At 40.5% G+C, this 27,207-nt stretch overlaps 1 protein-coding gene across 7 annotated transcripts in view; it reads left to right on the forward strand.

Annotated features, from left to right (window-relative positions):
• PITPNM3 (PITPNM family member 3) overlaps positions 1–27,207 on the forward strand; it is a 117,473-nt gene that overhangs the window by 51,180 nt on the left and 39,086 nt on the right. For 6 of the 7 annotated variants that reach the window (XM_054848105.1, XM_054848104.1, XM_054848098.1 and 3 more), the window contains 6 exons: positions 5,812–5,859; positions 14,851–14,927; positions 17,170–17,405; positions 23,687–23,731; positions 24,050–24,239; positions 26,504–26,623. In XM_054848105.1, the coding sequence (XP_054704080.1) occupies positions 5,812–5,859; positions 14,851–14,927; positions 17,170–17,405; positions 23,687–23,731; positions 24,050–24,239; positions 26,504–26,623 (716 nt within the window). The remainder of the gene's footprint in view (positions 1–5,811; positions 5,860–14,850; positions 14,928–17,169; positions 17,406–23,686; positions 23,732–24,049; positions 24,240–26,503; positions 26,624–27,207) is intronic. The other variant, XM_054848099.1, reaches the window with a different exon arrangement.

A 27,207-nucleotide genomic window follows, 5' to 3' on the forward strand; every position in this document is an offset into this window, starting at 1 on the left:
ATACATTTGCATTTCCTAAAACGTAAACATTAAAAAGCAAATGCACAGGAAAAAAAAAAGTGAAACAGGCAAATGGTCAATGGACCTTGACTTTGTTTCTTTTTTTTGAAACTTAATTTGTACAACAGGCTTAAAGCAGTCATTTTTAGTTCCCCAATCACAGCATCCTTAAATTGGTAGGATTGGAATTGGCAATATGCTTGTCATGCCTGAAGCCAAGAAGACATTCTAAAATCTGCTGTGTACCCTGGGCTTGCAACCTTATTTCTGCAATGTGAAGATTAAAAAAAAAAAAAAAAAAAAAAAAGGCTGGCATTAGTGGTATTTTTGTAGAATGTAAAGTAAACAAGAAAGCAAGCAAACAAATAACAGCGTAATTTATGTAATACAGCTTGCCACAAAGGATGACTATTGCTTTAATACACCCTAATTAAATTTTAAGATCCATTAGTCAATTTTGTCAGCAACATGCTACTATTTTACTCTGCAAATCCAGCTAATTAAATTAAAATGCTTCAAATGAAGATAAATTCTCAGGTAGGCAACTGATGAAATGCAATTTAATTTTTAGTTTAATTTTAGTTGTTTAAAACATAATTGACTGTGAAATGCCTGTGAAATTCACTTTTCCTGTGCTTCATATGCCACACATACAGACTGATGGATTGTTTTACTGATAACCAGCAAAATAGATGGACATGATCAGCTTTCACAACTGGAAATTTTCATATCAGGTGAGTGAAAGGCCTTTCTTGGTCCCATTGTACAAGACCAGGTTATTCAGATCTTTTCACCTTTACTGCATTGATTGTCTATCTAGAAAATAGTGCTGATAGTCATATCGCTTTCTTTCTTCTTGATTTAGATTAAACTTTTATTCTTCACATCCAGCGCAATTCAAGGTAGTGGTTTGGAGCTGGGAGGTGCTACTGTTGGGCAAGTTGTGTTAGATCTGTGGATGGAAACCTGCAATTCCTGTCCTTTCTACACCACCTAGGATTGAGCTGTGCAATTCCTACTGATTTTTTAAAATGACAAATTCTGTGCTTCTTACCTTAAAACTTACAAAAAATTGTTCTCCACAGACTGTGGCTTATGAATGGTAGACCACAAAATTCTGTTGAATTCATGGTGTGCGCTATGATTCCCCACCACTCCAGCTATTCTAAGGGACCCATAAGGATCGTCAAGTCCAACTCCCTGCTTCTTGCATGACTGCCTAAAACTAAACCATATGACCAAGAGTGTCATCCAATTATACTATTGTATTTCACACTAATTTGAAACAAGCATTACTACAGCATATTTATGCTTCCAGGAAATGTTCAGCAGTCATCTCTCAATTGCAGCACCTTTTGATGCAAGTATCTTTTGATTCTTTGCAAAGACTACTGTAAAGAGTTACCCTGCTGAAGAAACTGGACTTAACAGCAGTAAAATGGAGAGCAGAATCTGTCCTAGTAGCTTTTAGCAGACTCACTTCCAAAATAGTACATTTGGCACCCTTGTGTTTGGTTCTGCCATTGCAATTCTAAAGCCCTAGGTTTCATGATAGCTTTTGTTGCACTACTTGGAACTAATCTGTTCTGTTCTCCTGTGTGCAGAAGGCTGCTATAAAAACTTAACTCAACGATAGTGATTCTACCTCTGTTTTGAGAAAGTTTGTTTTGGTTGTTTTGGTTTTGAGCGGACTGTTCACAAGGGCTAGCTTTTCAAAGTGCACTGAGTTTCCCTAAATTATATTGGGCATTTAAGTGCATTAAGCACTTATGAAAATGCCTTTGTCCTTGTCCCAGACCTTTTGAATCTCTGGTTAGACTAATGTGATGCAGCACAGGCTAAGACAACATCAGACAGAAGGGTAGGATACACTGAGAGCTGCTACAAAAATTCACCCTTATCTCACCCCATAGTGGAAGGCAGAGATAGAGAATGAGAAAGGGATGACTATTTTATTACTTAATAAGGCATAAGTAGTTCTTAATTTGGCTGTGGAACAGTATTGCTTTATCTTTCCATCAAATTAAGAGTCTAACCAGTCATGTATTATGGAGAAACATTAACATGAGAGAGAAGTAATTCATCAACTTCAGGAGATTGGTTTTCATCAAACTTTCAACTGGGTTGTTGCTTAGTAGGTACAAATCAGAAGTGTAAGAGGAGAGTTTAGTTACATCACTCTCCAGATTGATGTTTCTGCAGAAGGAGAAAGGCTTTGTAGTTTAGAAACCATCTATTGTTTCTCGTAAAATAAAATTTATCTCAGCTTCAGTCAGTAATAGTGCTCGTGCAATTCAAATCTGTACATATGGTGCTTGGTTAGGAGTAAAGCAGAGCCTGCAGCTCCCTGTGCAATGGTTAAACACAACTTTGGCGAGGAAAACTGCCAAGGTGCTAGCAATCAGCCCTGAGTAACTGCAAAGTATGGCAGGAAGGCAGCTGTTAATTTGATTTTTAAGGTCAGTTTTTTCAGGCAAGATTGGAGTGTACTATTTTTTTTTCTCACATATTTTCTTCTATAATTTGTATATTTGTATAATAATGTGGAATACATATATTTCCTTCTCACTTGATTCTTTCATGTGTATAAAACCTGTAGAGGTGGAATCAACTACTTTCTTTTCAGCCTAATTATATGTGGGTCTTAGTTGTTTTATAGAGTTTTGCATTTCTAATTTTTTTTTTTTTAAATTTAGATTTCATGATTAGATTAAGAGGATAAAGAGAAAATGTTGCAGATATGCCAGCTTGGCTGTGAATTAGCATTTTCCATTAGCATGTGATCTCTCCCTCTTCGTCATGTCCTCCTAGAGTCATATAATTAATTAAAGGGTGTTTGTACATAGCTGACTGTAGTGTTTATGCTGCTATTAAATTTATTGCAATACCATCTGCCACTGCCTAATAATGTGAAGAATAGCAAACAGAAAGTTTGCCTTAGTGGAGTGAGCCGTGGAAGGGAAGTATGGAAACTAGAATAGTCAGTAGCGTTCCAAAACACATCAGATGGCTCATATAAAGAACAGATTTGCTTCTAGCAGCAGGTTTTAGAGAGGAGCAGCGAATTGGATTTCTGCAAATCATCCATGGTAGCAGTTTATACTAGGGCAGGTTACCAGTGTTCTGCAACTTAATTTAATTTTGTGATGCTGTATGTTCTAGAATACAGCTCAGCAAATGCATGAAAAATGGAGGAAGCTTAAACTAGCCACTAAGATATTTTTTAGCTGAGAGCTGAGTCCTGCTGCAGAGAGTATTGCTTTCCTTGCAGTCCCTCTACAGATTTCCTTTTCCTTTTTTGACCTGTATTAAGATCTGGTCCATATGCTGAAATCAGCATGTGTTCTTGCATCCATTTCATTGGGCCTAGAGTTTCCCTGGCTGCCGTTTCCATCCAGAGGGTCCTACCATCTGTAGGTGTATTACTTCCTTGTCTCTCCCCCTACTTCCCCAAGCTTGACATAATTGTACTCACACTGGCATTACATTTGCCATGGCATTTAAAAAAACCAAAAACAAAACACATTTTTCTAGCTAATGTTGCAAGACGGGATGTGTGTGGAAGAAGGCAAAGAAGAATTCCCCTAATATCTCACTGGTGCTGAGGCACACAACTCTGTTCCGCTGTACTGTCCTCTGATGCTGATCCCATTAGCAATGTAATCCCAAGGGAGAGCAAAACGAGGCAAGAATTGCACAAAATGCCCTCTGGCATCTCAGGTGCACAGATCTGCAGAGATACCTCTATGTATAATGACTGTGTACCAGAGCGTGACACTAAAGGTAACTTTGTGAATCTTGTTTTTACCTGCAGTTGCTTTCTCTGGTGAATAGATATGTTTATTTCTACTGGTGTTACCAATCCTTTGTGGGAAAGTGAGGTGGATTCTATTCTGGTTTCAACATTGCCCAAAAAATCTGCTCGCTATTTTTTTTTTTTTTTTATGGCATTGCAATAGCTCATAGCATGCAACTAGAGTAATTGCAGATCATCTTTTAATTCCAGGCCAGAGAAGTGGCAATTTTTTTTTCAGATTCTGTGGAAAGTACTATGTGATGAAAATATCTGGACCCCTCTGACGAATGTAGTTAACACTCCTTTAGAGCATAGAGTTCCTACTGCCTTAATTTCACTAGCATGTTTTCTTTTGGTCAAGTTCTTTGAATTTGGTGAGACTCCTCAGAAACTAAGCTATCTTAATAAATTTGTCTTTAAATGCAGGACTAACAGCACTTTAGTAGTCTAGTTTTCAAGGACTGTAGTTACACAGATGAAGTAGAATGCCCTCAAGTGGTTAATCAGGCATGACATTTTCCCATCAAGTTTTTTTCCCCCAAGTTTTTCCCATCGTATCAGAGTAAATGTCTTCAGAAGGGTAATTTAAAATATGCCAGGTCTGTATTTCAGTCTAGGTTCATATTCCTTGAACCTCTTGAGGGATGACTTTGTGAAGAGAAACATGATGTGATGGAGGGGGCCCTTAGACTTGCATTGTAGTCTGTGCTATGGCGTGTATCCTGAAGCTGGAGAGCACTTCTCTCAGGAGGAGGAAATGAGAACAGAATCTAAGTCTAGGAACCTGTGGCTGAAAGACATTATCAATGCTGTTTTCATCAGGAATCCAAACCATAGAACCATACAAGCTACTATGTAGAAATTTAACCCTGCCAAAACCACTGCAATTTAGAAAACCTTGAGAAATATCCCCTCTATCATGTTTCCTTGCCGCACTTGCTATTTAACAGTATGTGCTGGGCCTGCCAAGTGATTGTCGTTCACCATATCCTCCACAAGGTAGTGGCATGAACGTGATGGGAGTTTTTTAGAGAAAAAGAGCTAGAAAACATGCACAAAAATGTGGGGCAGATCTAAAATTTATTAAATTTTATATACTGCTTAACATCTGAAAACAGGTGTTTCCTTTCTGATGTTTTTGTTTTGAATCTTTTTTTTTTTTATTTTTTTCCCCTGACCTCCTCTTATTTTACCTCTTTTAAATAGTGAAAAATGTCGGACAGGCACAGTAATGCAGCTCTTGTTGCTTTTTTTAATATATTCAAATGGTAGGTAGGCTCCAGGAAAAAGAGTAAATTTTGCCTAGGCCTCTGAAGAAGCATTCTAGAGAAGGGACTGAGACCCCTGTGTTCCCATCCCAGCTCTGATGGTAGCTGTGGGCTGGTACCACTGGGCTTTTGTTTCTCTGGTGGTGGAATGATGGCAAAGGTGTTTAGCCTCCATGGTAGAAATGGCCTGAGTGTTGTAGGAGGCCTTTATATGCACCAACTAAAGGAAAGGCCCTTCTATTCCTGTATCCTTGTGCCTCTGTATTTTAGGGTTTTGTATTTAGACCTGAGAAAATGCCTTTGTACTTGCAACTTTCCTTGGACACATGGACTGTGGGAGGGAATGGAAGGACAGAGACATTCTTAAGAACACTGCTAATTAAATATTTGGAATAAGAATCTATTTTGTGTTGCTAGGTAAGTTATGCTAATTCTTAGTTATTTAGAGATTCAGTGGCTAATGCTACAGGAAATTGTATAGATTCCTAGCTACAGTTTCATTGCTTATGATGCCCTTCTTGAAATGGAGTGAAATCTGGCTTCTAGACTAACCATTTTGACGAATAGATAAGAGCAGTTTCCAAGTGTGTCATACACTGAGCTATTCCCACTGAAGCCAATGGGAGTTTTAGAAGTCAGTGTAGTGGTCAATTGCAAAATGTTTACTGCAATCAGTAGAAAAAGTAAAGAGCTTGATGTTCCTGTAAAGCAATCCTGTTTCACACTTGTGTTTTTTTCCTTTTGCAGGTGAAGAGTCTGCATTTTGCTCATCTGGCTTTCTACAGGAAAAACAGCGTGAGTTTGAGTTCTCATTTTTCTTTGTACTGAGGCTGCTCAACAACTAGAGATAATAGTAGAAATGTTAACCAGCACAGATCTGGTGTTATGTTGAGAAAGGAGATTGGTGTGGAGGGACCAGGATTCTTTTGCGTTTTGTTTTAAATGTATTTGTTTTTAATGCGGATTATGAAAATGTACCAAGAAAGTGCCTGTAACATTATTTAACGCGTTAGGTAGTGCTTTATAGCGTTGGCTAGAGTGGCAGAAGTGGAGCGTTGGAGGGCGAAGCTGCTGGTGTACGTGATAGCTCATACAGGACAGCATGATGTGGCTCGATTTGGAAAGTAGAAGCCTTCAGTGCTTTGTGCTTGGGACCTCCTTCTCCCATCTCTGCTTAAAGAGGTACAAGAGTGTTGCTGTTAAAGTTTCTGAGTGCTGTAGGAATGAAAAGTAGTGCCGTGCCTGGCATTGCTAGGGTTCCTTTGCTGCTGGTGCCCCACTTTGAGGAGTGTATTCACATGTCACTGTGCTGTTGATGTTTGTGTGCTTTTGCATTGCTTGCTAAAGAGAGAAAATTGACTTATAGAAATGAGTGGTGTTAATGAGGGTTTATTCTTTCATTACAGTTCTCTCTGGGAACAATTGTTGGTTGCCTTCATTGAGTTCACAGTGAAACGTCTGTTCGTCTTCCTGCAACTCTGTTCATAAGCACATGCTGTCATTCTGTGCCAGCCCCTTCCCCTTTGGAAATCATGCTTTGCCCAGCTCGTCTGGCCTGGTCCGAGAGCTGGAGCTGAGGAGTACTTTGAGTCTAGATCCTTGGCTAAACCCTGTGTATTGCTTCTACTCCAGTGCTCCGTAGTAGTCATGTACAAGATCTGGTAGTGTGTGTACGTGTAAGACTCATTCAATGAAGAAACAGTGTGGAAGTCAGCACAGGTACTATCTCATGTTGTGGCTTCCAGAACAGGATTGGGCTCAGTGATGCATGGCATTATTTTCCTCTAAACAGTACAGTTTGTGAAACTGCATCTACAGTGTATTAAAATATTCTTTATCATTTGTTAATAGAAAGCATATGTTACGGCCTTCATGTGAACATATTTCTTGTGACGGATTTGTTGTTATAAATGGCTAGTAATAGCACAGCAGATGGCAAGAAACGGCATAATTTCTCGTGGGAGTGCGATAATGGAAATAACAGTTTTCTTTGGGGACTGTCACCACCTTATGCTTTGTACCTAAAGTAAATTCTCTTGTTTTAATTCTAAATTCCTCCCTAATTAACATGGCAAAATATTAGGGATGTTTGAAATGGTCTGGAAAAGAAAAAAGAGGACCTGGCTTGATTCTTAGTACAGTTTTGAGCTGTACCTCATGTTTTCAGAAGTTTGGGAATGATTGTATGAATTCTTTTCTCATAGATTCAGGGTACTTATTTTTTTGTCACAGATTGAACTGATGCTTTTCATGGCTGATTTGGGGTGTTGAATCACTGTCTGAGCTTTTCCTTTCACCTGGCTCTCCTCATGCTGATGGCTGATCTTGAGATCTGATGTAGTCCACATGAAGAGACTGGGCAATGAGTTATTTCAGGCAAGGCTACAGACACACAGCTTGCTTGATGTCTTTGCAAGTCACTGATGAACATATGCAACATACATTATATATACCAATTCCAGTGGGAATTCGAGTGCCGGAGGTGCTGGCTCATTGGTAGCTGTGGTAGCAGTGTATGTTTCTGTCTCCAGAAACACTTGGAAAATCTCTTCTCTTATCATGAAATCGGTCGGCTTAGATGGTAGCGTCTGTTCCTGATTATTGACTGCTAGACTGCAAAACAGTATAATTTCTGTAATGTGGTTGTATTTAATTTAGGACTGTGAGCTGTCTGCCTTGTAGTTCAGTATCTGATCAGCAATAAATGTCTCAGTTTCTGTTTTTACTTACCTCTTTCACTTTCATTTGTTTTGGTACCGCATATTGTTAAGAGCCATTTAACTACTTAGGGTAGTTCTCAATGAGCTGATACATGGTCCAGTGGCTGTCCTGACAAAAATGCGTAATAGTTCCTGCTGTTTTTTGTAATGCAGCCTTACGTTTTAAATGGTATCAATTGGTGATCTCCTAAAAGATGGAACTTTTAAATTTCATACTGTTGACATAGTTGTTTGATAATGAGTTCACCATTTCCACATGATAGTTGAGCACCTAGTATGATCTCAGCCAATCAAATTATTCACAGTATTTCCATTTGACCATCTGTTTTAGTTAAGGTTACCAGGTATTCCAGGTTAGCCCCAGATTAGAGGATGTGTCTCCAGGATGCTATTTTGTCTCAGATTTTCATCCAGACATGGGATTTTCTGTCTGCAGTTTTCAGATTTGGTTGATAGGGTTTACTCTTTCTCCAGGGCTTCAGCCTCTCTCTCTTGCTTTCTCTCCCCTCAAAGAATGGGAGACGTGTTCTTTTAATTTCACTTGTTGCAGTTGGAATATAAAATTTGTTCTTTCTATCCCTGATACTTCTGTTGCTGATATCAGACTACAAACCTGTGGAAAGTTACGAAGGGCATTTGTCAGAGCCTGAATTACAACTTCTGAGCAGAGCTTATATTAAAATGTCAAGAAATTTCTCTGGGGAGGAAATGGGAAGTTGAACACTTTCATTAAATAACAACAATAATTTTTAAAGTACTCCTTCCTCTTTCCATATTTCACCTGTTGCTGTTCTGGAATACTGAATTATCCAGCCCTGTGCTTACACCACTCATCTCAGCTGCCCAGAGCTATCTGGGAGGCTATTGCTTAGTGCAGAATGGCAGTGCCGCTTCCCTGTAATCACTTGAGTTGATGCAATTACATGAATGCGTAAGCCAAAGATTTGGGAGAAGCTGCGCCTGAGGAAGGGATAGCAGAATTACTCCCCCTTGCATTCCGTGTGTGGTTTTGAAACTTTCTGCTATTGAAGAGGCAATAAAGATTTGAAAGCTAATAAATACCTGCATTTTTCTGAATAAAGAATAGGCAGGGTTGTGCTTCTAACAAGTAATTTTTGACCATACGTTTATTAATCAGTAGACTACTAAGGTTTTGAATAGCTAGACAGTAATTACTCTCTTAGCATTTGTCAGCAGTGTTCTTGTAGCGTGGGAGAATTACCGGGTACTAAGGTTAGCTTCTGCAATGGGTAAAAGCATTCTGGTGATATGCAAAAGCTGTATCTGTATTTCTATTTCATTTGTATTCCTGCTTGTTGGTTTTGTGTATTGATTTTCTGCATTTTAAGATTCCAGCGCGTAGTCTAGAAAAGGACAGCTCAAGCTTGGGGAAGGCGAGATCTGAGTAACACCACTTTTACTCTACAAGAACCCTTATTCTGGTTGAGATAGATCTTCAGGTAGACTGAGGGCTCTGGGTGCGTTTCCTGTTTTTCTTCTTTCTGGCAAATGAAAACTTAGAATACGTGTCTCCACGTAGTCTGGTCAGATATAATTTTCTGACTACTGACCGAAGGGCTCCTGCTATGGGTCTTGCTGAACAGAAACCAGACTCAAGATCTCTTTCATGTCACATGATTTGCCCTGCAAGTGAAATGAGAGTGTACCCTGGCATCCTTGTAAGGTAGGAACCCTATACAGGTCTCTTGTGACATATATATTGTATGAGGTACTTTGTCAGTGTGCAATGCGCTGTTGTGATAATCCAGGAATTTTGCGTGACTTCCGTTATGTAGCCCATGGGAAGGACTTAAATTGGAGAAGCTGGTGGAGGACTGTCTCCTGTGGGACAGACCCCATGCTGGAGCAGGGGCAGAGTGTGAGGAGTCCTGCCCTGAGGAGGAAGGAGCGGCAGAGACACCGTGTGAGGAACTGACCACAACCCCTGTTCCTGTCGCCCTGTGCCGCTGGGGGGGAGGAGGGAGAGAAACGGGGGGTGAAGTTGAGCCCAGGAAGAAGAGAGGGGTGGGGGGAGGTGTTTTAAGATTTATTTTTATTTCTCATTATCCACTCATTATTATCTCATTATCTACTCTAACTTGATTGGCAATAAATTAAATTAATTTCCCCAAGTCAGGTCTGTTTTGCCCGTGACAGTAATTGCTGAGTGATCTCCCTGTCCTCATCTTGACCCACGAGCCTTTTGTTATATTTTCTCTCCCCGTCCAGTTGAGGAGGGGCAGTGATAGAGCGCCTTTGGTGGGCACCCGGCCTCCAGCCAGGGTCAACCCACCACACTTAGCTACCATAGAAGAAGCATACTGAAGCAAAAATTTGATCCAAACCTTACATCCCAGCCAGCGGTTCGTTCTTTGTCTGTTTCACTAGTCTGTCCCAAAGTGGGTTTACACCATTTTCTTCCTTTGTATCTGATTGCCTTTATGAGTGTGGTAAAGTGTTGTAGTTTAAATTCATCATATGCCATGCATTTTTTTTCTTTCTGTCCTCAGTGGAGTTTTACGTGGAAGATAGTTTTGTGATTTAGCAGAATTTTGTTTCTTGTTCTTCTGGGGTTATTTTTACTTTTTTTTTTTTTTTTTTTTTTAAATTGTCATGCTATTGTACATTCACCTCTGTTCTCTGACAGGCAGAGCGTTTTGCAGGGGGAGTAGGAGGTAAAGTTTTGTGATAGGCGAGTTAATTCCACAATCTCAGACTAGCTCCAGAAAAGATGCTCCCATCTGCAGATGCGAGATTATTCACCCTTTTAGAGGGAAGTCATTGCACCTTAGAAGCAGAACAACTGATTGTGACTTTTATATCCTGCCATGCTGCCTGGGCTGAGGAAGCATCTGGGGAAAAAAAATACTGGAAATTCGTGCTCTGACTCGTAGCCTGCAGGAAACCAATGCAGTGATATTAGGCCAAGTTCACTCAATAGCATGAAGAATTCACTCTGCTCAGTGATGTGAGCCAGAGCTGTGTAGGGTGGCTCAGCAGCTGTGTCTAAATTGAGGTTTTCAAGTGTTTTTCTCCCAGGAAAGCATTAAAACAAAGGCTGGGTTTTTGAAAGCTCTCAGTGTGTTTGGAGATCTGGTTGCTTTTGTAAACTTGAACAGTAGAACAGCAGTTAGAACTAGACACTACTACCACCTACCCACTACTGATCAGTTAGTTTGGGTGCCTGCAGAGGAGCTGGCCTTCTTGAGGAATGAGACTTCAGTATGTTCTCCTATTCCTATGTCTCTTCTCCTTGTGCCAGATTTGAGAAGCCTAGCGGACTCTGTAGTTGGTGTGTTTGCAGGTTAATTAAAAAACAAGACAAACCGAATGAACAGACAGTTTTTAATCTTATCCCACCCTGACTGCATCACTAGCTGTAAGCTATTGCAACCCACTGTTTTCTGACTCTATAGGATTTGACTACCTTTTTTGTTACTGTTTTTACATAATGATACAATTAGCATAAATTGGTATAATGATGGTATGAATCAAGACAGCTGGAAAAATCTGTAAAATGTTGATAATGTCATCAGAGAGGTTCAGTCCAGCAAAACCATGTTGTTGTTTTACCTCATTAAAGCCCTTCCAGTAAATAGTAAAACACATAATTTCCCTGTAATCAGTTTCTTTTGAATGCCTGATTAAATTTCTGTCATTCTCTCTAGCAGGTCATGCTGTCCATTTCTGCCTCCTACAGAGCTTTAGCTGCTGAATAGTCTTACCCTTCATATTGTCATCATGACAGAGAAGTTTCTCAAGTTGTCTAAGTCTCTGGTATTTAACCTAAACAATAAAGCTGAACCTACGTAGAGCCCAAATCTGATTATCTTCCAAAGTATACGATCAGCAAATCTCTTGAAATAAAGGCATGTGTTGATCCCCTTACACATGCCATACGCGTGACACACAGCCCTCTGCCTCCCCCACTGTGGGACTGCTTTGAATTCAGGCAAGTTTATTTCTTTGGACCGCACAATGCTGAAGATATACCCACTGAAATTCCTGACTTGTGCTGCAAATCAGAAAAAAAACCCCACCTGGCTCTCATTTGCCTTTTTTCTTTCCTTTTTCTTTTGTGGATCTCCTCATTCTTTTTATGTTAAAGCTGTACTTCCAGGTGCAGATTTTCAAAACAAGACAGTGTATGTTCTAACATTACTGCAGACTGAACTTTTGGCAGTGTAGCAGTGTTCTAAAGACAGTTGAACTGTGCACATTGGATGTCTGAAAGAAAAGAATACCTTGTCTGCTTCTGTAGACCGATCTGTGCGTCATTGTTTTTGTAATCTCTAATACTCCAAGTTGCTATCATGCTTTTTTCTTTTTCTCAGCCAAAGTGAGAAAGCAGTTTTGAAAGAATCCCAGTTCTCTAATAGAGGGCTACTTTAACATTGGAATAGAAATTGTGATTAAAACAATACCTAGAATCCTAGTGTCCAGTTATCAATGACATTTTTGTGTGTGTGAAGCAAGGAGCTATCCTGCAACCTGGCATTTGATGCATTAGGGAAAAAGCAAACCACCCTCTCTGCCTTCTAAAAGCATATCTTGAAAACAAGATTTTCAAACGAACAGCACACAAGTAATCCGAGGAAGTATTTTGTCTAGCGCATTGCACTGTATAGATAACCAAAGAGGTTCGTGAGCATGTGATGAGAATTCCTGGGTTTCCTGTTTTGGTATTCTCTTGAAGATAAATATTGTGGTTCACTATAAGGTGGTGCCTCATGGCCCTGAATAATCCTTTTTTGTGACACAAAACTAATGTTAGAGACAGCAGAAGTCAGAAGTTTGATGTTTTTCTTCTTGCCTCCTCTTTCTTTACTTGAGAAATCCATGTTCCAGGATCTGATTGCAGAACCCTGTAAGCCGAAGTGTGAGTAAGTGGGCTTCATTGTGTATTTTGCAAAGCTTTGCTCATCTCCTCTGATGTAGGTGTCTCGTAAGTGCTGTAAGAGACAGGAGTATGGTAATTTGTGAGGAAGAGATTGGCTCCATGTATAAATGTGACAATGAAGCTGACAACAGTGCTAATCAAATTTCATCCTACAGCTGTTTCCTAGGGAACTAGCACAAGCAGCTGTAGAAAAAAGACTGCATTATGAAGAGACAAGAAAAATCCTCTAGCAATTCTCTTCAATGACTGAAGAAACACAGTGGGGGAAAAAAAAAGTGGATAGTGCTACATCATCTTCTCTGTTCTTGAGGACAAAGAAGATGACTTGTTCAGAAGCCAAGCCTTTTCATAGCCAGCTGTAGAAGTTTTATAGAATAGAATACTTTCAGTTGGAAGGAACCTGCAATGATCATGTGATCCAACTGCCCAACCACTTCAGGGCTGACCAAAAGTTAAAACATATTATTAAGGGCATTGTCCAAATGTCTTTTAAACACTGACAGGCTTGAGGCATCGACCACCTTTCTAGGAAGCCTGTTCCAGTGTTTGACCACTCTCTTTGCAAAGAGATGCTTACTAAGTTTTGCTTCCCAAGGCCAGTCAGTGGACAGCCTCATGATCTTAAAGCTGATACCATGAATGTTCCACCACTTACAGCAGGTTGCTCTCCAGACAGTCTGCCTAAGTAGTAGTCATAAGGTCCTGCACATGGGTCAGCACAATCCCAAGCACAGCTACAGGCTGGGCGAGGAATGGATTGAAAGCAGCCCCGAGGAGAAGGACTTGGGGGTATTGATTGATGAAAAGCTCAACATGAGCCGGCAGTGTGCGCTTGCAGCCCAGAAAGCCAACCGTGTCCTGGGCTGCATCAAAAGAGGTGTGACCAGCAGGTCGAGGGAGGTGATCCTGCCCCTCTACTCCGCTCTGGTGAGACCCCACCTGGAGTACTGTGTCCAGCTCTAGGGGCCCCAGTGCAGGAGGGACAGGGAGCTGTTGGAGCGAGTCCAGAGGAGGCCACGAAGCTGACCAGAGGGCTGGAGCACCTCTCCTATGAGGACAGGCTGAGAGAGTTGGGATTGTTCAGCCTGGAGAAAAGAAGGCTCTGGGGACATCTAGTTGTGGCTTACCAGTACCTGAAGGGGCCTACAGGAAAGATGGTGAGGGACTGTTTGTCAGGGAGTGTAGTGACAGGACAAGGGGTAATGGGTTTAAGCTGAAGGAGGGTCGATTTAGATTAGATGTTAGGAAGAAATTCTTTACTGTGAGAGTGGTGAGGCACTGGAACAGGTTGCCCAGAGAGGTTGTGGAGGCCCCATCCCTGGAAGTGTTTAAGACCAGGTTGGATGAGGCTTTGGGCAACGTGGTCTAGTGGAGGGTGTCCCTGCCCGCAGCAGGGGGGTTGGAGCTAGATAATCTTTGGGTCCCTTCCAACCCAAACCATTCTATGATTCTATGATCTTTGGGTCTGTTTGGTTATGCTCCGAAGTCAATGCAGAGACTTTCATTGTTGTGTTTATAACGGAGGATGTCGCATGCATGATCCTATTGTGAAAAGGGGTTAGCAAAGCACTGTGTTTCTCTGCAATGTCACTTCCTATTATTCAGGTTACACGTTTTTTTGAGGAGAAACTGTCTTTTGGTCTATGATCTGTTACTCCTATTTTGAATCCTGGCAATGGAGCACTGCAGTTACTTCTGGGTGTTTCCCAGGTGGTCACAGAGGTTTGTGAAAGAGCTGGACCCTGACAGTCCTTGGAGAACTTTAACGGCCTAATTCATTTGCCTATATATAGGTGTTTAGTGCCATTTAAGACATACCAGAGTATCTAAGATAACTATGTTGGACAAGCAGAGATGATGCAGAACCTCGGATGACCTCTTATGCTGCTGCTTCAGAAAGGCACAGATGACCAACAGCAGCTGTACCGGTACTATGCACCTCTGTATAAGGACCTGAATCCTGTTTCAAATGTTGCTGTTAAGAATAGAAGAGCCTCTAATATGTAGGGCTGCAAGAAACCTTTTCTATTGTTCTGTTTGTCCACAGGATTTCCTGTGAGCAGATCTTTCTGTCTTAATCAGAAACGTGCCTTACCTCCATAGATGTCTGTAAAAGATGAGGCAGCCAAGTGTTTATATGATCAATTATGTCTCTTTTCCTTTCAGGTGAATTCTATAGAGCCTCTTCAAGAAAACAAAGGTTCCAGGCACAAGGCAGTATTGAAATACATGAGGACAGTGAGGTGAGATTGTTAGCAAAACAAGCTCTGCTGACTTCCAAGGAGTAGACATGTGGAAATACTCTCGTATTACAGAATTATAAACCTGTTTGGTGGCTTAGTGTGTCTTTCCTTTGTTCAGCAGGTGCACATGCAGTCACTGAAAATCATCACAAGCTTTTTAGACATTGCATAATTAACTTAGGTGGAAATATGACCCAGTTCTCTGAAGAGAAATTGTTATGTCTACTTAGTACTTCAGTGGAAATGCAGGTTTTGTGAAGCAAATTCAGCAGCAGTCATGAAATTGATAGTAACAGAATTGGGTTTTTTAGAAGCAGCAAAGAATCTAAACAAGTTGTGTTCCTTCCACTTAACTGATTACAGTCCTCTGTCCACACACAGGACAGGCAACAGAAATGTCTACTTTCCCATTTTTTAAGAATTCCAATCCTACAGCTCCCTGAAAATTATGGCAGTCTTTGATTGACTTCAGATGTCCTTCTGATTAGCCCTTTTGAGCCCCTTGTCTCAGTCATGGCTGAACTACTGCTGAGAGATAAATTCATTTAATTCCCTTTGAGTCCTCCTGTGAAAGATACCAGTTAAATCCAGCTGAGCGACTTTTTGTGATGGTGACTTTAGCAATGTTGACCCACTTGAATTTTTCCCTCTGTTTTGAAGCTTTCAGTTCCGCCAACCCATCAGCAGTGCCACTTACAAGCTGGCATTGGCTGTGGAAGGAGCTATTCTTAGCTTTTAAAGGGAATTAGATTTCTCTTCTTAATAACTGGAATGGGACCATATGGAGAGGGAAATTGTAAATTAGAGCAAGGAAGAGTGGAACCTTAAAAATTCTTAGAAGATCCAGTACTTAAGCAGATACAAGGCAGGTCAGCAAAATGCCTTCACAATGAATACTTCTACTGGATACTAAAAATCATGGGCTGAACAGAGTTAGTGACTTTATGGAACAACTTAGAATTCTCTCACTTGCAACCATTTCTCTGTCACCATTATACAGGTGCTAAAGTTACTAATTTCTTTGTCTTACTCATGTCAAGAACATTTCCACCCATTCCCCTCACTAAACTACAGCCTGAAATGTGAGCGTGTTTGTTTACTTGTCAGCTTTTCTGGTTAATGTTATTCTTGTTAAACTCAGAGCAATTCTTCTCATTTTATATTTACTGTTGAAGACTGTGGCTTTCATTCCACAATTTAATAATAAAGTGTCCAGAACATTGCCTGATTCTCAGTAAATCACCCAATCTAGGAATTAATAATCCTCAGACAAATACAAGTTATGTTACTGTTATTTTTATTGTGTGTTCATATTTGGTCAGGAACTGGAAGTCTCCAGGAATCATGTGATCCAAAGTGAAGAAGAAAATGTCAATCCAGATTTAAAAACAAAGACTCTCCCAATCTTTTAATGTATTACTGAGTTCTTCTTTGAGTGCACATAACTCTCAAGGGGTAAAGAAGAAAAAAAAAAAAGTGGAGTTGTGAGACATTCAAAATGTTTTTCCAGACTCAAGTAGATAACATTTTGTTTATTCTATGGAGCACACTGTTTAATGTCTGTGTATGCATGTATTCACATATTTATAAATGTATTTGTGAGGTTTATGGATATCAGCATTGATACATTTTTTACTCTTTCAGTAAATGTCTGGGTAAGTTAGCCCCATTTTTCATTTTGATAAGTTGCCAGCCTCAAAAGGCTGAGATATCTGTATCATCTGCTTTTGCTGGATGTTTTCATTGGCAGAGAAATTTGGTTTTTTAGAACCTGTGGTGCTCTGAATTAATACCTTTCCAGTAAATGCAGCGGCCTCTTTAATAATACCTAGACAGATGTTCACTTAGGCTGTCTGTGTATGTTGGAATTCTTCTCCAGTCTCAATATATTTAAAATAGCTTTTAATGTACACACAACAATCTTTATTGATCTGAAACCTACATCTGTGCTGCAAGGGTTTTCTGGCAGAGCATAGTGTGCTCTACCTGGTTCAGACATACTTGAATTAAATGGAACACAGGACACGCACACATGGCACACACATGTGCACACACACCCCACCCACCCACCACACACATGTGCACACACACACACCCCCCCAATGAAGGCAAATACCACAAAAAGATCACAGTGGGGATGGGAGAAAAAAATCACTGCTAACTGCTTGTGAACGTTAACACCAAGCATACCGACACTGCCTGTAAAAGCTTCCTGCCTTCTTACTCCCTGTTTTTCTCACAGGAAGGAGTTCAACACCAGAACTGCAAAACTCATGTGTTAATTTTGATCCTACATGGGGGAAACATCTTAGACACTGGAGGTGGGGACCACAGCAGCAAGCTGGCAGACGTCAACACCTTCAGTTCTGTGGTCGAGAAAGTGACCCGAGCCCATTTCCCTGCCGCTTTGGGCCACATCTTAATCAGACTCGTTCCCTGCCCAGCAATCTGTTCAGCAGCTTTCTCTCTTGTTTCCAAGTAAGTTGATTTGCATTTTCTTATGTTTGGATTTGCAGTGTGATTTTTTTTTTTGAATGGCTTTCTGTGACCTGCTTTTTTCATAATGAAATGTTGCAAATCCTTAATCTTTTGCTTACTGCAAGACTTGCAACAATCTTTCATCCTTTTCTAAGTAGATGCATTTGTTTTTAAAAAAACCACAAAACCCCACCAAAACAAAAAAAACCCCAAACCCATGGTGGACTACAGCCTACTGGATCAGGTCTTCATTAATGACGAGTACTAGGCAGGAATGCCTCAAACGTGTTGTCATTGATAAAACTGGTAAATTTCTCAACTAGCATAACTCTGTATAGTCAAATGACACCGAACTATAGTATGGTTGTGCTACATGACATTCCAATTTACATTTCTAGCTATCAGGTCCTGTTTCAGTCTGAGACCAGATTCTGCTAGGAAACACTAGTTGCTATATGAAGCAGAGATAATGATTTCATTTCAGGAAGTTGCTTATTAATTAAAAAAAATTAGTCTGGGTTTGGGATTTGGGGAGAGTTTGGAGAGTGTTGGGATTTTTGGGGGGAGGTTGGTTTTTTTGGGGGAGGAGGTTAAAATAATTCTCACAAAAGTGTTTTAGTATGTGTCTGGCTTAAAGAGATAGTTCATCACATCACATTGGCATTAAGTCTAGTGGCTTTCTGAGACTCCTGGTAGTCACTTCTGCATTTGAAAATTATTGTTGTGTAAAAAGCTGTGATAATATTTTGATACAAAAACAAGTCACTATGAAATGCTAAATGCAACTTTCAGAGAAAGAGTAGTTAGCAACTGCATCTCAGCAACCTGCTTAGTCTAGTATTTCACAGAATCATAGAATCATTTAGGTTGGAAAAGACCTTTAAGATCATGGAGTCCAACTGTTAACCTAGCACTGGCAAGTCCACCACTAAACCATGTCCCTAAGCACCACGTCTACACGTCTTTTAAAAACCTCCAGGGATGGCGACCCACTTCTGTGCTCAAAGCAAGAGCATAACTCTGAGCTGCTAATCATGTAAAGTTCCTGTGTGCGTGCTCGTATGAAAGGTATCATTACCTTGCAAAACTATTACTACTATTCATTTTAACAATTGTTATGTGTGTGGCAGTAACAATTTCAGATATGCGCTCTTTTTGGCAGTGCTGTGAGATGTGAAAAATGACATCTAGCGACTGCTGGGAGAGGAAATATGACTCTAGTTATAGTGTCCACTTAGGGATTAGGAGATACAGATACTATTCCTGGGTCTGTTACAAATTTCCTGGCTGACCATAATTGAGAAAATCGGTCAGTCGGTGCCTCACTTCTGAGTTGTTGAACAGAAACAAGGCTAAAATGATACAAGGAGGAAATTTTCTGTCATTAACCAAAGGTCTAGCACAAAGCCTGAGAAAGGAACAGGAACATTTCTGCTGTCTGGAGTGTGCCTGTAGCGTAGGATACATGAGAAAAGCTTAAGGGATGTAGGAGTAAGAAAGTACTGTGGGTAAGGCATGTTCCCTGAAAGCTGGAAAGGGAACAGCTATGCTGACGCTTTACTCTGACAACTGGTACCTCGTTAAGCATGAGAGGAGATAGTTTGTGAGGGGAGTGATCTGGGTGTTTCTTTGTCGGATTATTAACACCAAGGAGCAAAGGCTGATCTTAGCCTATATGATTAAGGAGATGTTACACTTTCATTCCAAGCCTACAAGGTTCGTGAAGAAACAAGGACCATAGCAGCAATAGTGTAACCAACTTAATTTTACCTCCCCCCCCCCCCCAACAACAACTTTTCTGTGCAGCATTACTTGCATGCTAAATGGATGAAAGTTTTAGCGGGTGCTGAGCAAACTTTTGACTGAGCGCTGTCTGATTGGCTTCCACATTGTTGTAATGATAATCAATTATATTCTATCAACTCTGGTAGTGCAGTTCTGATTGTGCTCTAGTTCTAGTAGTAGCCCAAGCAGTATTCTAAAAGGTAACTGGGCAGATGCAGAATATTCCGTAAGGAAAGGATTAAAACTTTAAAATCTTTTTGATGTCGTTATTTGTCCCCCTGCCTCTAATGAAATGAATTTATAAAGAACAAATGGAATTTTCCATTGGATGTATCCACTTCAGTAGCTGCTCTTCCTTGACCATTTTTTCGGTCTTGAAATTCACTCATTAAGTAGGAGAATCTTTTCAGGTAACATTTCTTTCCTTAGTGATATTTTCCTTGACATAAATATTTTAAATGTCATGATAGAGAAAGGAGAAAGAAAGACATGCTCTTGGGTCTACGTCAACTGTTTTACAAGTGTAAGCCAGGAATAACTAGTGAACTCTGTAGTGATGGAGAGGAGAGAATCAGATTTCCTTGATTTTCTTCTTTTCTGGTCTTGTCTGGGGCTTCCCCTAGGTGATGGTTGCTTTTATAGTCTTTTTGTTGCAGTGTAGTGCCCAAGGTTACATTTGAACCTCATGTAGAGCAGAAAGAGTTGAGGAGGTCTACAGCCATGTTTTGGACCATAAGATGTGGGAATGGTGATGCCTTCTGTCCAGATGGCAGAGTTAGAGAGGAGAGATAGGGAATATATTAGAGTTCTGAAATACTAGCTGGACTTGAAGGCATATAGGAGGAAGAGGTGGCAGGGTGCAGACCAAGAAGTGTGTGTATGTCCAAGTTGCTGCTCTGTGAAGCAAGAGGACTGATAGTCAAAGAGGAGGTGAAGCATCAAAGAGTGTTTGGGAGATCATCCTTGCCCATTTGGGCCATTGATTAACACAGGGCTCAGGAGCGTCTCTTAGGTATCCCATGAATGCAGTGCCTGCAGGTCTCAACTGTCTGGAAGACGAGCTGGTAGAGTGGCAGGAAGAGTGTGTGCTGGCAGCCTAAATGAACAGAGCTCCCACTTTCTTTCTCTGTTTTTTGATTCCATCTTGTTGCAGCACATGGTATTCAGCCAGACTGAAAATAGCCAATCTGAATGTTCGAATGCCCCAGAGAATCATTCCCAGCACTGACATAAGATTGGTATTGCCGTGGTATGTTCTTGTGTGGGGCTGCTTGTGATGTACCCATTTGGGGCTGACAAAAGGAGAGATGATTCCCTGCTCTCACATTTCTGCACCTTCATGCCAGCAGCTTTCACAGCCAGAAATCCAGGATGCAGTTGTGGAATATAAACTTGTGGTAAACATTCCATTTAGCAAACTGTGGGGGAGGAAGTGTGTGTTTAATTACTGTAATGTTTCATCATGGGTGAGCCAGATGACTGACTAAGCAGCAGCACAAGATTTCTTGTTTGGTTTGAACGTATCTTCCATTTTCTGAATGTGCAGGCATAGTGCGTGCCAAGGTAGTACAACCCTCTGATTACCTTGGCATAGGGTTTGAATTACGCTGTGTCTGTGTGCTGAGTGCCTGGGTTCAGAGGGATTCCACTGGGACTTTTTTCATCTGAACGCACCTGTGCAGTTCTTCTCCCTGCCTTGTAAATAGTGGCTTAAAGAAAACGGATCGTTAAGAGCAAAATCACTCCATCTAGTAAATGTTTCAGATTGTTTAATCTGGTCTGCTCCCATCTACTTCCATCACTTTCAGTGTCCTGTATCTCTCATATAAATCAGAAAGACACTGTTTATGCAACCAGTGTAAATTTGTAATGCATGACTGATCTCCTGTGACACTTATCTCTGTCTTTGCTGCTAAGGATAGAGAAGGGTTAAAAATAAGGCATGTTCTTGTTCCAGCTAGATGACTTGAGAGCCATCTCTTCCCTTTTCAGGGAGAAAAATATCCCAGAGTGGATCAATTGTTATGCACTTTATAGCATATGATTTGATGAGCATACCTTGATTCACACCTCAGACTAGAGCTCCTAAATTATATTATTAGCCAAACTAGAGAATAGTAATTGCAAATTTGGGGGCAGGGAGGAAGAGAAGAGAAAAAAGGCCAAAACAAAAGTTACATTTAGGAAGCAAACACTTAAATAGGAAAGTAAGCATTTGAATAATCAAATGAGATGAAAGGGTTCTGTTAGATGAATTTTAGAGTGCTCAGCCCCTTGCATGCTCGTGCACAGTGGTGCATCCTGCAATGTAAGCTCTTGATGTTGCATTTTCCCAATTAATTTTTTTTAAAATACTTTTATAATGTAATTAGAAAGTGTATGGAGAAGTCCAGTCTTTAAGATTTGAGTATTTTCTATTCCTTGTTTTTCTTTTATCCTGAAAGTGGAGGAAGTAAATGCATATTCTGGCATTCAGAAACAGCAAGAGCAAGTCCCTAGGACTGTCAGCATGGAGTGCAGATAGCCAAACCATAAATGTCAAAAAACTGTTGTGCGATAGTTATCCAAACAAGTGTTACCATATGGGTGATTTCCCACTCTGCTTTCTCCTCTCACCTCTGCCGTGGTCAGGGACTGCTGAACTGAGGAAGTTTTGAGGAGGGACCAGTGTTTTGTCTTAATCTGCATCCAGCCAGATGCTTTCTGCATTCAGAATAAGCTTTTATTCCCTTGTTCCTCCTTTCCTTCCCCTTCTCCCTCTGGTTGAGTAACCCCTCATCCCCCATCTCCATGGTGCAGTCTCAGTTTTCCCTGCGGGCAGATGCCACTGTGCTATCAATCACTTCTCCCTTGGGAGCCAGGTGCACTCTTACCCACCATGGAACACCAGTTTGGTCTTGCAGCCTAGTCATTTACTGCCTTTTGTCAGGGAGGTGTTAGGTTCTAACACGGGTGACTTTATCTGTCAGGCTCTTACGCTTGGTATTTCAGCTGCTTCCTTGTGATTTCCCATCTCCGTTTCCAGCCTTTGTGCAAGTGTGATGTTTCCAAGGTGGTGCTTTGTAAGGACCACCTGCAGTGTCCTGCCAGTGCATCAAGATAACAAGACTTGTGCTCCTCTCAGCTCCAGTGCTGATGTATTATGTTTGTCTCAGCTTCAGCACTAGTACTTAGCAGGTCCCCCACGATAAACAACTTCATCGTTTCTATGCACTCTTTCAGTGATCTGGATCTTTCTTCCCTTTGTGTTGTGTCTATGATAACAATGGAGGTTTCTGTGTCTGCAACCTTTACAGCAGAATAAATTGCAATTAAAAAAACCCAAACCCTCATTTTTAAACCACTTAACTGCGATCAATTGTCTAGGCAGTAATTACTCAATTTCATTTTGATCTATATTCCTTTAGCCACGAAAAAAAATTACCAGCTATTTATTTTTCCATTGACTCTGTTTTGTGTAGTTCTCTTGTGAATATTGTTTGCATTTTACTTTTATTATGAAAACATATGCAAGGGGGTTTTTTCCGTTTCAAACATTCACTTCATAATTTTTTTCCTCCTGTGTTTCTCCCTTTCACTCTCTGAGGTGTTATCTGCCAATTGTTACATTAAATGAAGCCTTTTTAAGTAAGTTTTTAAGGTTCATTTTTCATTTTTGAGAGTTAGTATTCATAATTGTATGTCTGCTATGCATTGGGATGATGTAATCAGCTGGCAAAATGAAGCTGTGTTAATTGGTAAACTGACACAGCTTGGCAGACCACCTGAGCTCTAGGACATGGAAACTGTTATACTACTTTGGATGAAAAATACCAAATCATTGGAGTGCTTCAGCAAGAGGCAAGTGTGGAAATGTCCTGTGAGGCTCAGGACATGAACACCGACCAGCTTCCATACTTGAGTGTTGCAAGTCGCCTGTTCTTCTTCCACAACCCTGGTGTTAGTCTCAAGGATGCAGGTTTTAACAAAGACATGGACTAATTCCATTTCAGGCAGCTTGCTTTTTAATATTGTGATAGCTCACCAAGTTCCTAAAGAAAGTCAATACAAAATAGTGTTGAAGTTGCCTGCCTGTGGCTTTGGATGAACTTTGTATCAGTTGAATTATCCAAAATACTTCTGACTTTCCTTTAGTCTCTAAAGGACTGTCAACTTGCTGTAAGAGAATCTGGTGCACACTGATGTGCCTTGCATCTTTGGCACTCTGTGAATTGTTTTCCCCACTCATCAATAAAAATCAGTCAAGGTATGATTGGCAGATTTACTGAGAAACTTGCAGGATGCACATCCAAGCTAAAATAAAGCTGACATCCTATCAAATTTAAGCTTGCGTTTTCAGTCAAGTCACCTCTTTATTGCAAAATGTTACTATGCAAACATTTACGTATGATTTCGGAACGTGTGCACCTTTGTTCCATGTTTTTGAAAGGATGGGACTCTGGGAAAAATGTTTTTATATGCTTTTGAACGATACATCTGTCACACTTGTGTTCTAGGAAACAATATTCCATTGTGATGGTTGGATCCCGTTCTTTGATGTAGTAAGTTGTTATGTGGAGGGGGGGTGGGGAAAAAAGCTGAAATGGAATAATCTCTTTGCTGTTCTAAATTATGTCTACTTGTATATGGAAAAATTGCACCAAGTATGTTTAACTACAGAAATGCCTTCTAGCATGATCTCATTCACATAAAGCAGTAAGTCGTTGATTTTTTTAAGCAGTTGAATTATGTGAGAAAATGATCCTTCCTGTATTCTCTCATTGTGAACTGCAATAGCCCAACCCGTTTCTGGGAATAAGTAACTGTTCATTCTCTAATGCTGTGTGCATTTTTCCTGATGATAGCATGTCCTTCTCTAGCCTAAATCCCTACAGCTATGATGAGAGCTGTCTCAGCAGCAGTGAAGACCACATCCCACTGGCTGCCTTGCCCTTGCTGGCCATTTCATCCCCTCAGTACCAGGATGCAGTTGCCATGGTGATCAGTAGAGCCAATCAAGTTTACAATGAATTTCTCAAATCTACAGATGGGGCTGGTTTTAATGGACAGGTAGGACTGTTTTCTCTTACATCAAAGTAAAATTCCTTCGGAGCAAGGCTGTTTCTTTTTAAGGCATTGTGTTGAGGGTTTTGAGTTGTGAGTGTGGGACAATACTGCAGATATGATGAATGAATGTTAGCACAGGATTACCTGTACAAAATGCCTTCTCAGTGCCCAGCATGTGAAAGACACTTCTGGAATCCTGTGCAGTATCTAACCTGGACTTACTCAGTTGCCAGAAGATACTGTACCTTCTCTTGTAAGCATTTTGACCCCTAAGCTCTTACTAAGTGTTTCTGCGAACTCTGGTAATGATAGCCTTAGATGCGCTGTAAGCATGGTATGCTAAGGAGTGAACAAGCGTGCCAGCCCAAGACAAATGATAATCTATGTTACTGAGCTCCTCACACACCTACTCTAGCTGATAGAAGAGTTGGGACATCTCTAAAACCATAAGGAGTCCAGCCTTTAACTATTGCTATTTCTTTTTTGCCTCCATTGTAATAAAACAATTGACAGTAAAGAAACTTAGAAGACAAACACTCTGTTGCCAGCAGTGTTGTAGACTTCTTGTGTAACTTTGGGAAAGTCATGTAATTTTTCTGGTGTGACCCACTCCCCAGTGAAGTCACCTGCAGACTTCTTCCAGCTGATGTGTCACAGTTATTGTTCCTGGTTTTCCATCTTTAGACTACAAAACTCAGTACTTTCCTGCTTTGTATAGCATAAATACGATACTGCTACCCAGCAGCAATTACCAGCATTGTTAGAATGGAAGTGACTTCTCTGTGCTGCCTACAGTGTTTTGCTTTGATCCTTAGATAGAAATCTCAACTCTACCTCTGAATAAGTCCTGTACTTCTAAAATACATACCATATAACCTGACCCCCACCCTGTATGTACCTTTCCTTTCATATTTTGGTCTTTTTCTGTCCATTTATATTGCAAGTTCATTAGATCAGAGGTTGCCTTTTTTGGTTTTATACAGTATCTGGAACAAGTTAACTTCATTACCTTAATGCCAGTAATAATGAGGATTAGAAATGGAATGGTAAATTGAAGGAGATACCATTAATCCCCCACAAAATGTGCTGTTAATTTTGTTAAGGTTACCTGTGTCATAATTTTCAGTTCTTTTTGGACCTCGTTGCGTGGTGTAGGAATTTGAAAATCAGAGAGTACATCAGCGTGCTGTTCAATTGTATACAAATTTAGAACCAGAATTGTCTTAGATGTTACCTTAATGTATTTTGATATTTTATTTTTTAACATGTTTTTATCCCAAGAAACGTACTCAATTAAGAGTGTGTGGTATTTGGAGATGCACTAAGAGAAGTTTGAGGCTTTCCCCTACCTGTTTCTTGAAGCGCTTGCTTTTCCTAACTTGCGTCACTTTGAAGAAATCATGCACAACATCCTGTTATCCAAAACTTGTAGTTTAGTGTTGTAGCTGAGCTGAATTAAACTTCTGTTAAACTAATTGTAGTTGGGAACAACAGACTAGACATTTGCTTCAGTTTGAGAACTGGAGAGAAAGGGTTGCTGGAACCTGTGGAACCATGGGGGCTGTTATCATGGAGGAAGGTAATACAGCTGTTACTCAGACACAGGCATGGGGACAGGGAGAAAGAATCATCTCCTATGGGATGTGGAGGTGTTCAGTGGAATTGGCTGGTGAGGTAGATTCTAGTGTGCCATAAAATTACTCCAACTATTGAATTCCCAATTTTAGTACTCTATGTATTTTAATTCCCAGGCCTATACTTTGAAGGTAGCTTGTATGTTTATATTAAATGTGAAGCAAGAGTGAATCTCTCTGCTCAATACCTCATTTAAAAGTGCCATTCCCTTGTCCTGACAGAGGAGTACCAATCTGGTTTTAATCTGTTGAGATCCTCTTCCCTGTGTAACTCTGAAAGAAATGTTAAGTGGCCTGAAATCTTTGTGAAAGCAGTTGTCCAGTGATAGGGACTTTTTGAGCTGGAATCTGGCTGCAAGCAGCTGGGAGTATTGTAGCCCATTTAGCAGAACTCCCAGCTGGTCAAAATAGTCCCTGGGACAGATATTCTTGGCACAGGGTGTATTTCTGGACATAAAAGGAAGTGGGAGAAAGTGGCTACACGTTTTCAGCTGTGACAGGAATCAAGGTGTAAAAAAAAAAACAGGAGCAAGGGTGTAAAGTAAGACAGCAAATCCACTGCAGTGCTGTGATGCTTTTAGTTTCTTTTAAAACACTTGCTACATCTCCCAAAAAATCTTTTTATTTCCTCAGGTGTGTCTCATTGGTGACTGCATTGGAGGAATTTTGGGCTTTGATGCCATCTGCTGTAGTTCTAATACGGCTGACGAGAGTCGGAACAGTAGCAGGAGAGGAAGCATCAGCAGCATCCAGGTGAAGAGAAAAAATCCACACGGCTGAAACCCTGTAGATTCATTCCCTGAAGGAAGTCAGCTCCATAAAAAACAGAGAAAATTTAAGGATTTGGTAAATTGCCGTGTAGCATGGGATTTTGCTCATATATGGAAAAATTACTGTCTGAAAATTGTCTGCAGCTTCAGTTTTATGACATACAGAAGGCTTTATCTGTAAATCTTTAAAGTAGGCTTACCAAGTGCCCTTTATTGTATCCCTAACTGTAGGTGCAAACATGTTCTCTCTCAGTAACCTCTGGTAGGCTCCTGGTTTTGCCAAAATTTTTTATGTTTCTTTTTATCATTTTTTTTATTTGTTCACATAGGGTCTGGAATTCGTTATGCTACTGCTTGGAGGTAGTCCAGCATTAGGATGTGTTCAGGAGTAAGTTTTAGTGACTGGTGAAAGAATGTCCATAGGGAATGCAAGTCACCTGAGTATCTGTGAATGGACCACTGAGCAGAACACTGTCTATATGAGTGCTGCGTTTGGACAGACGGAAGGATCAATTCTAACTGTGATCCAGGAAAGATTTTATGGTAGTAAAAGCACAATTTTTTAAA

Source organism: Grus americana, chromosome 19 (genome assembly GCF_028858705.1).
Source record: "Grus americana isolate bGruAme1 chromosome 19, bGruAme1.mat, whole genome shotgun sequence".
Lineage (NCBI taxonomy): Eukaryota > Metazoa > Chordata > Aves > Gruiformes > Gruidae > Grus > Grus americana.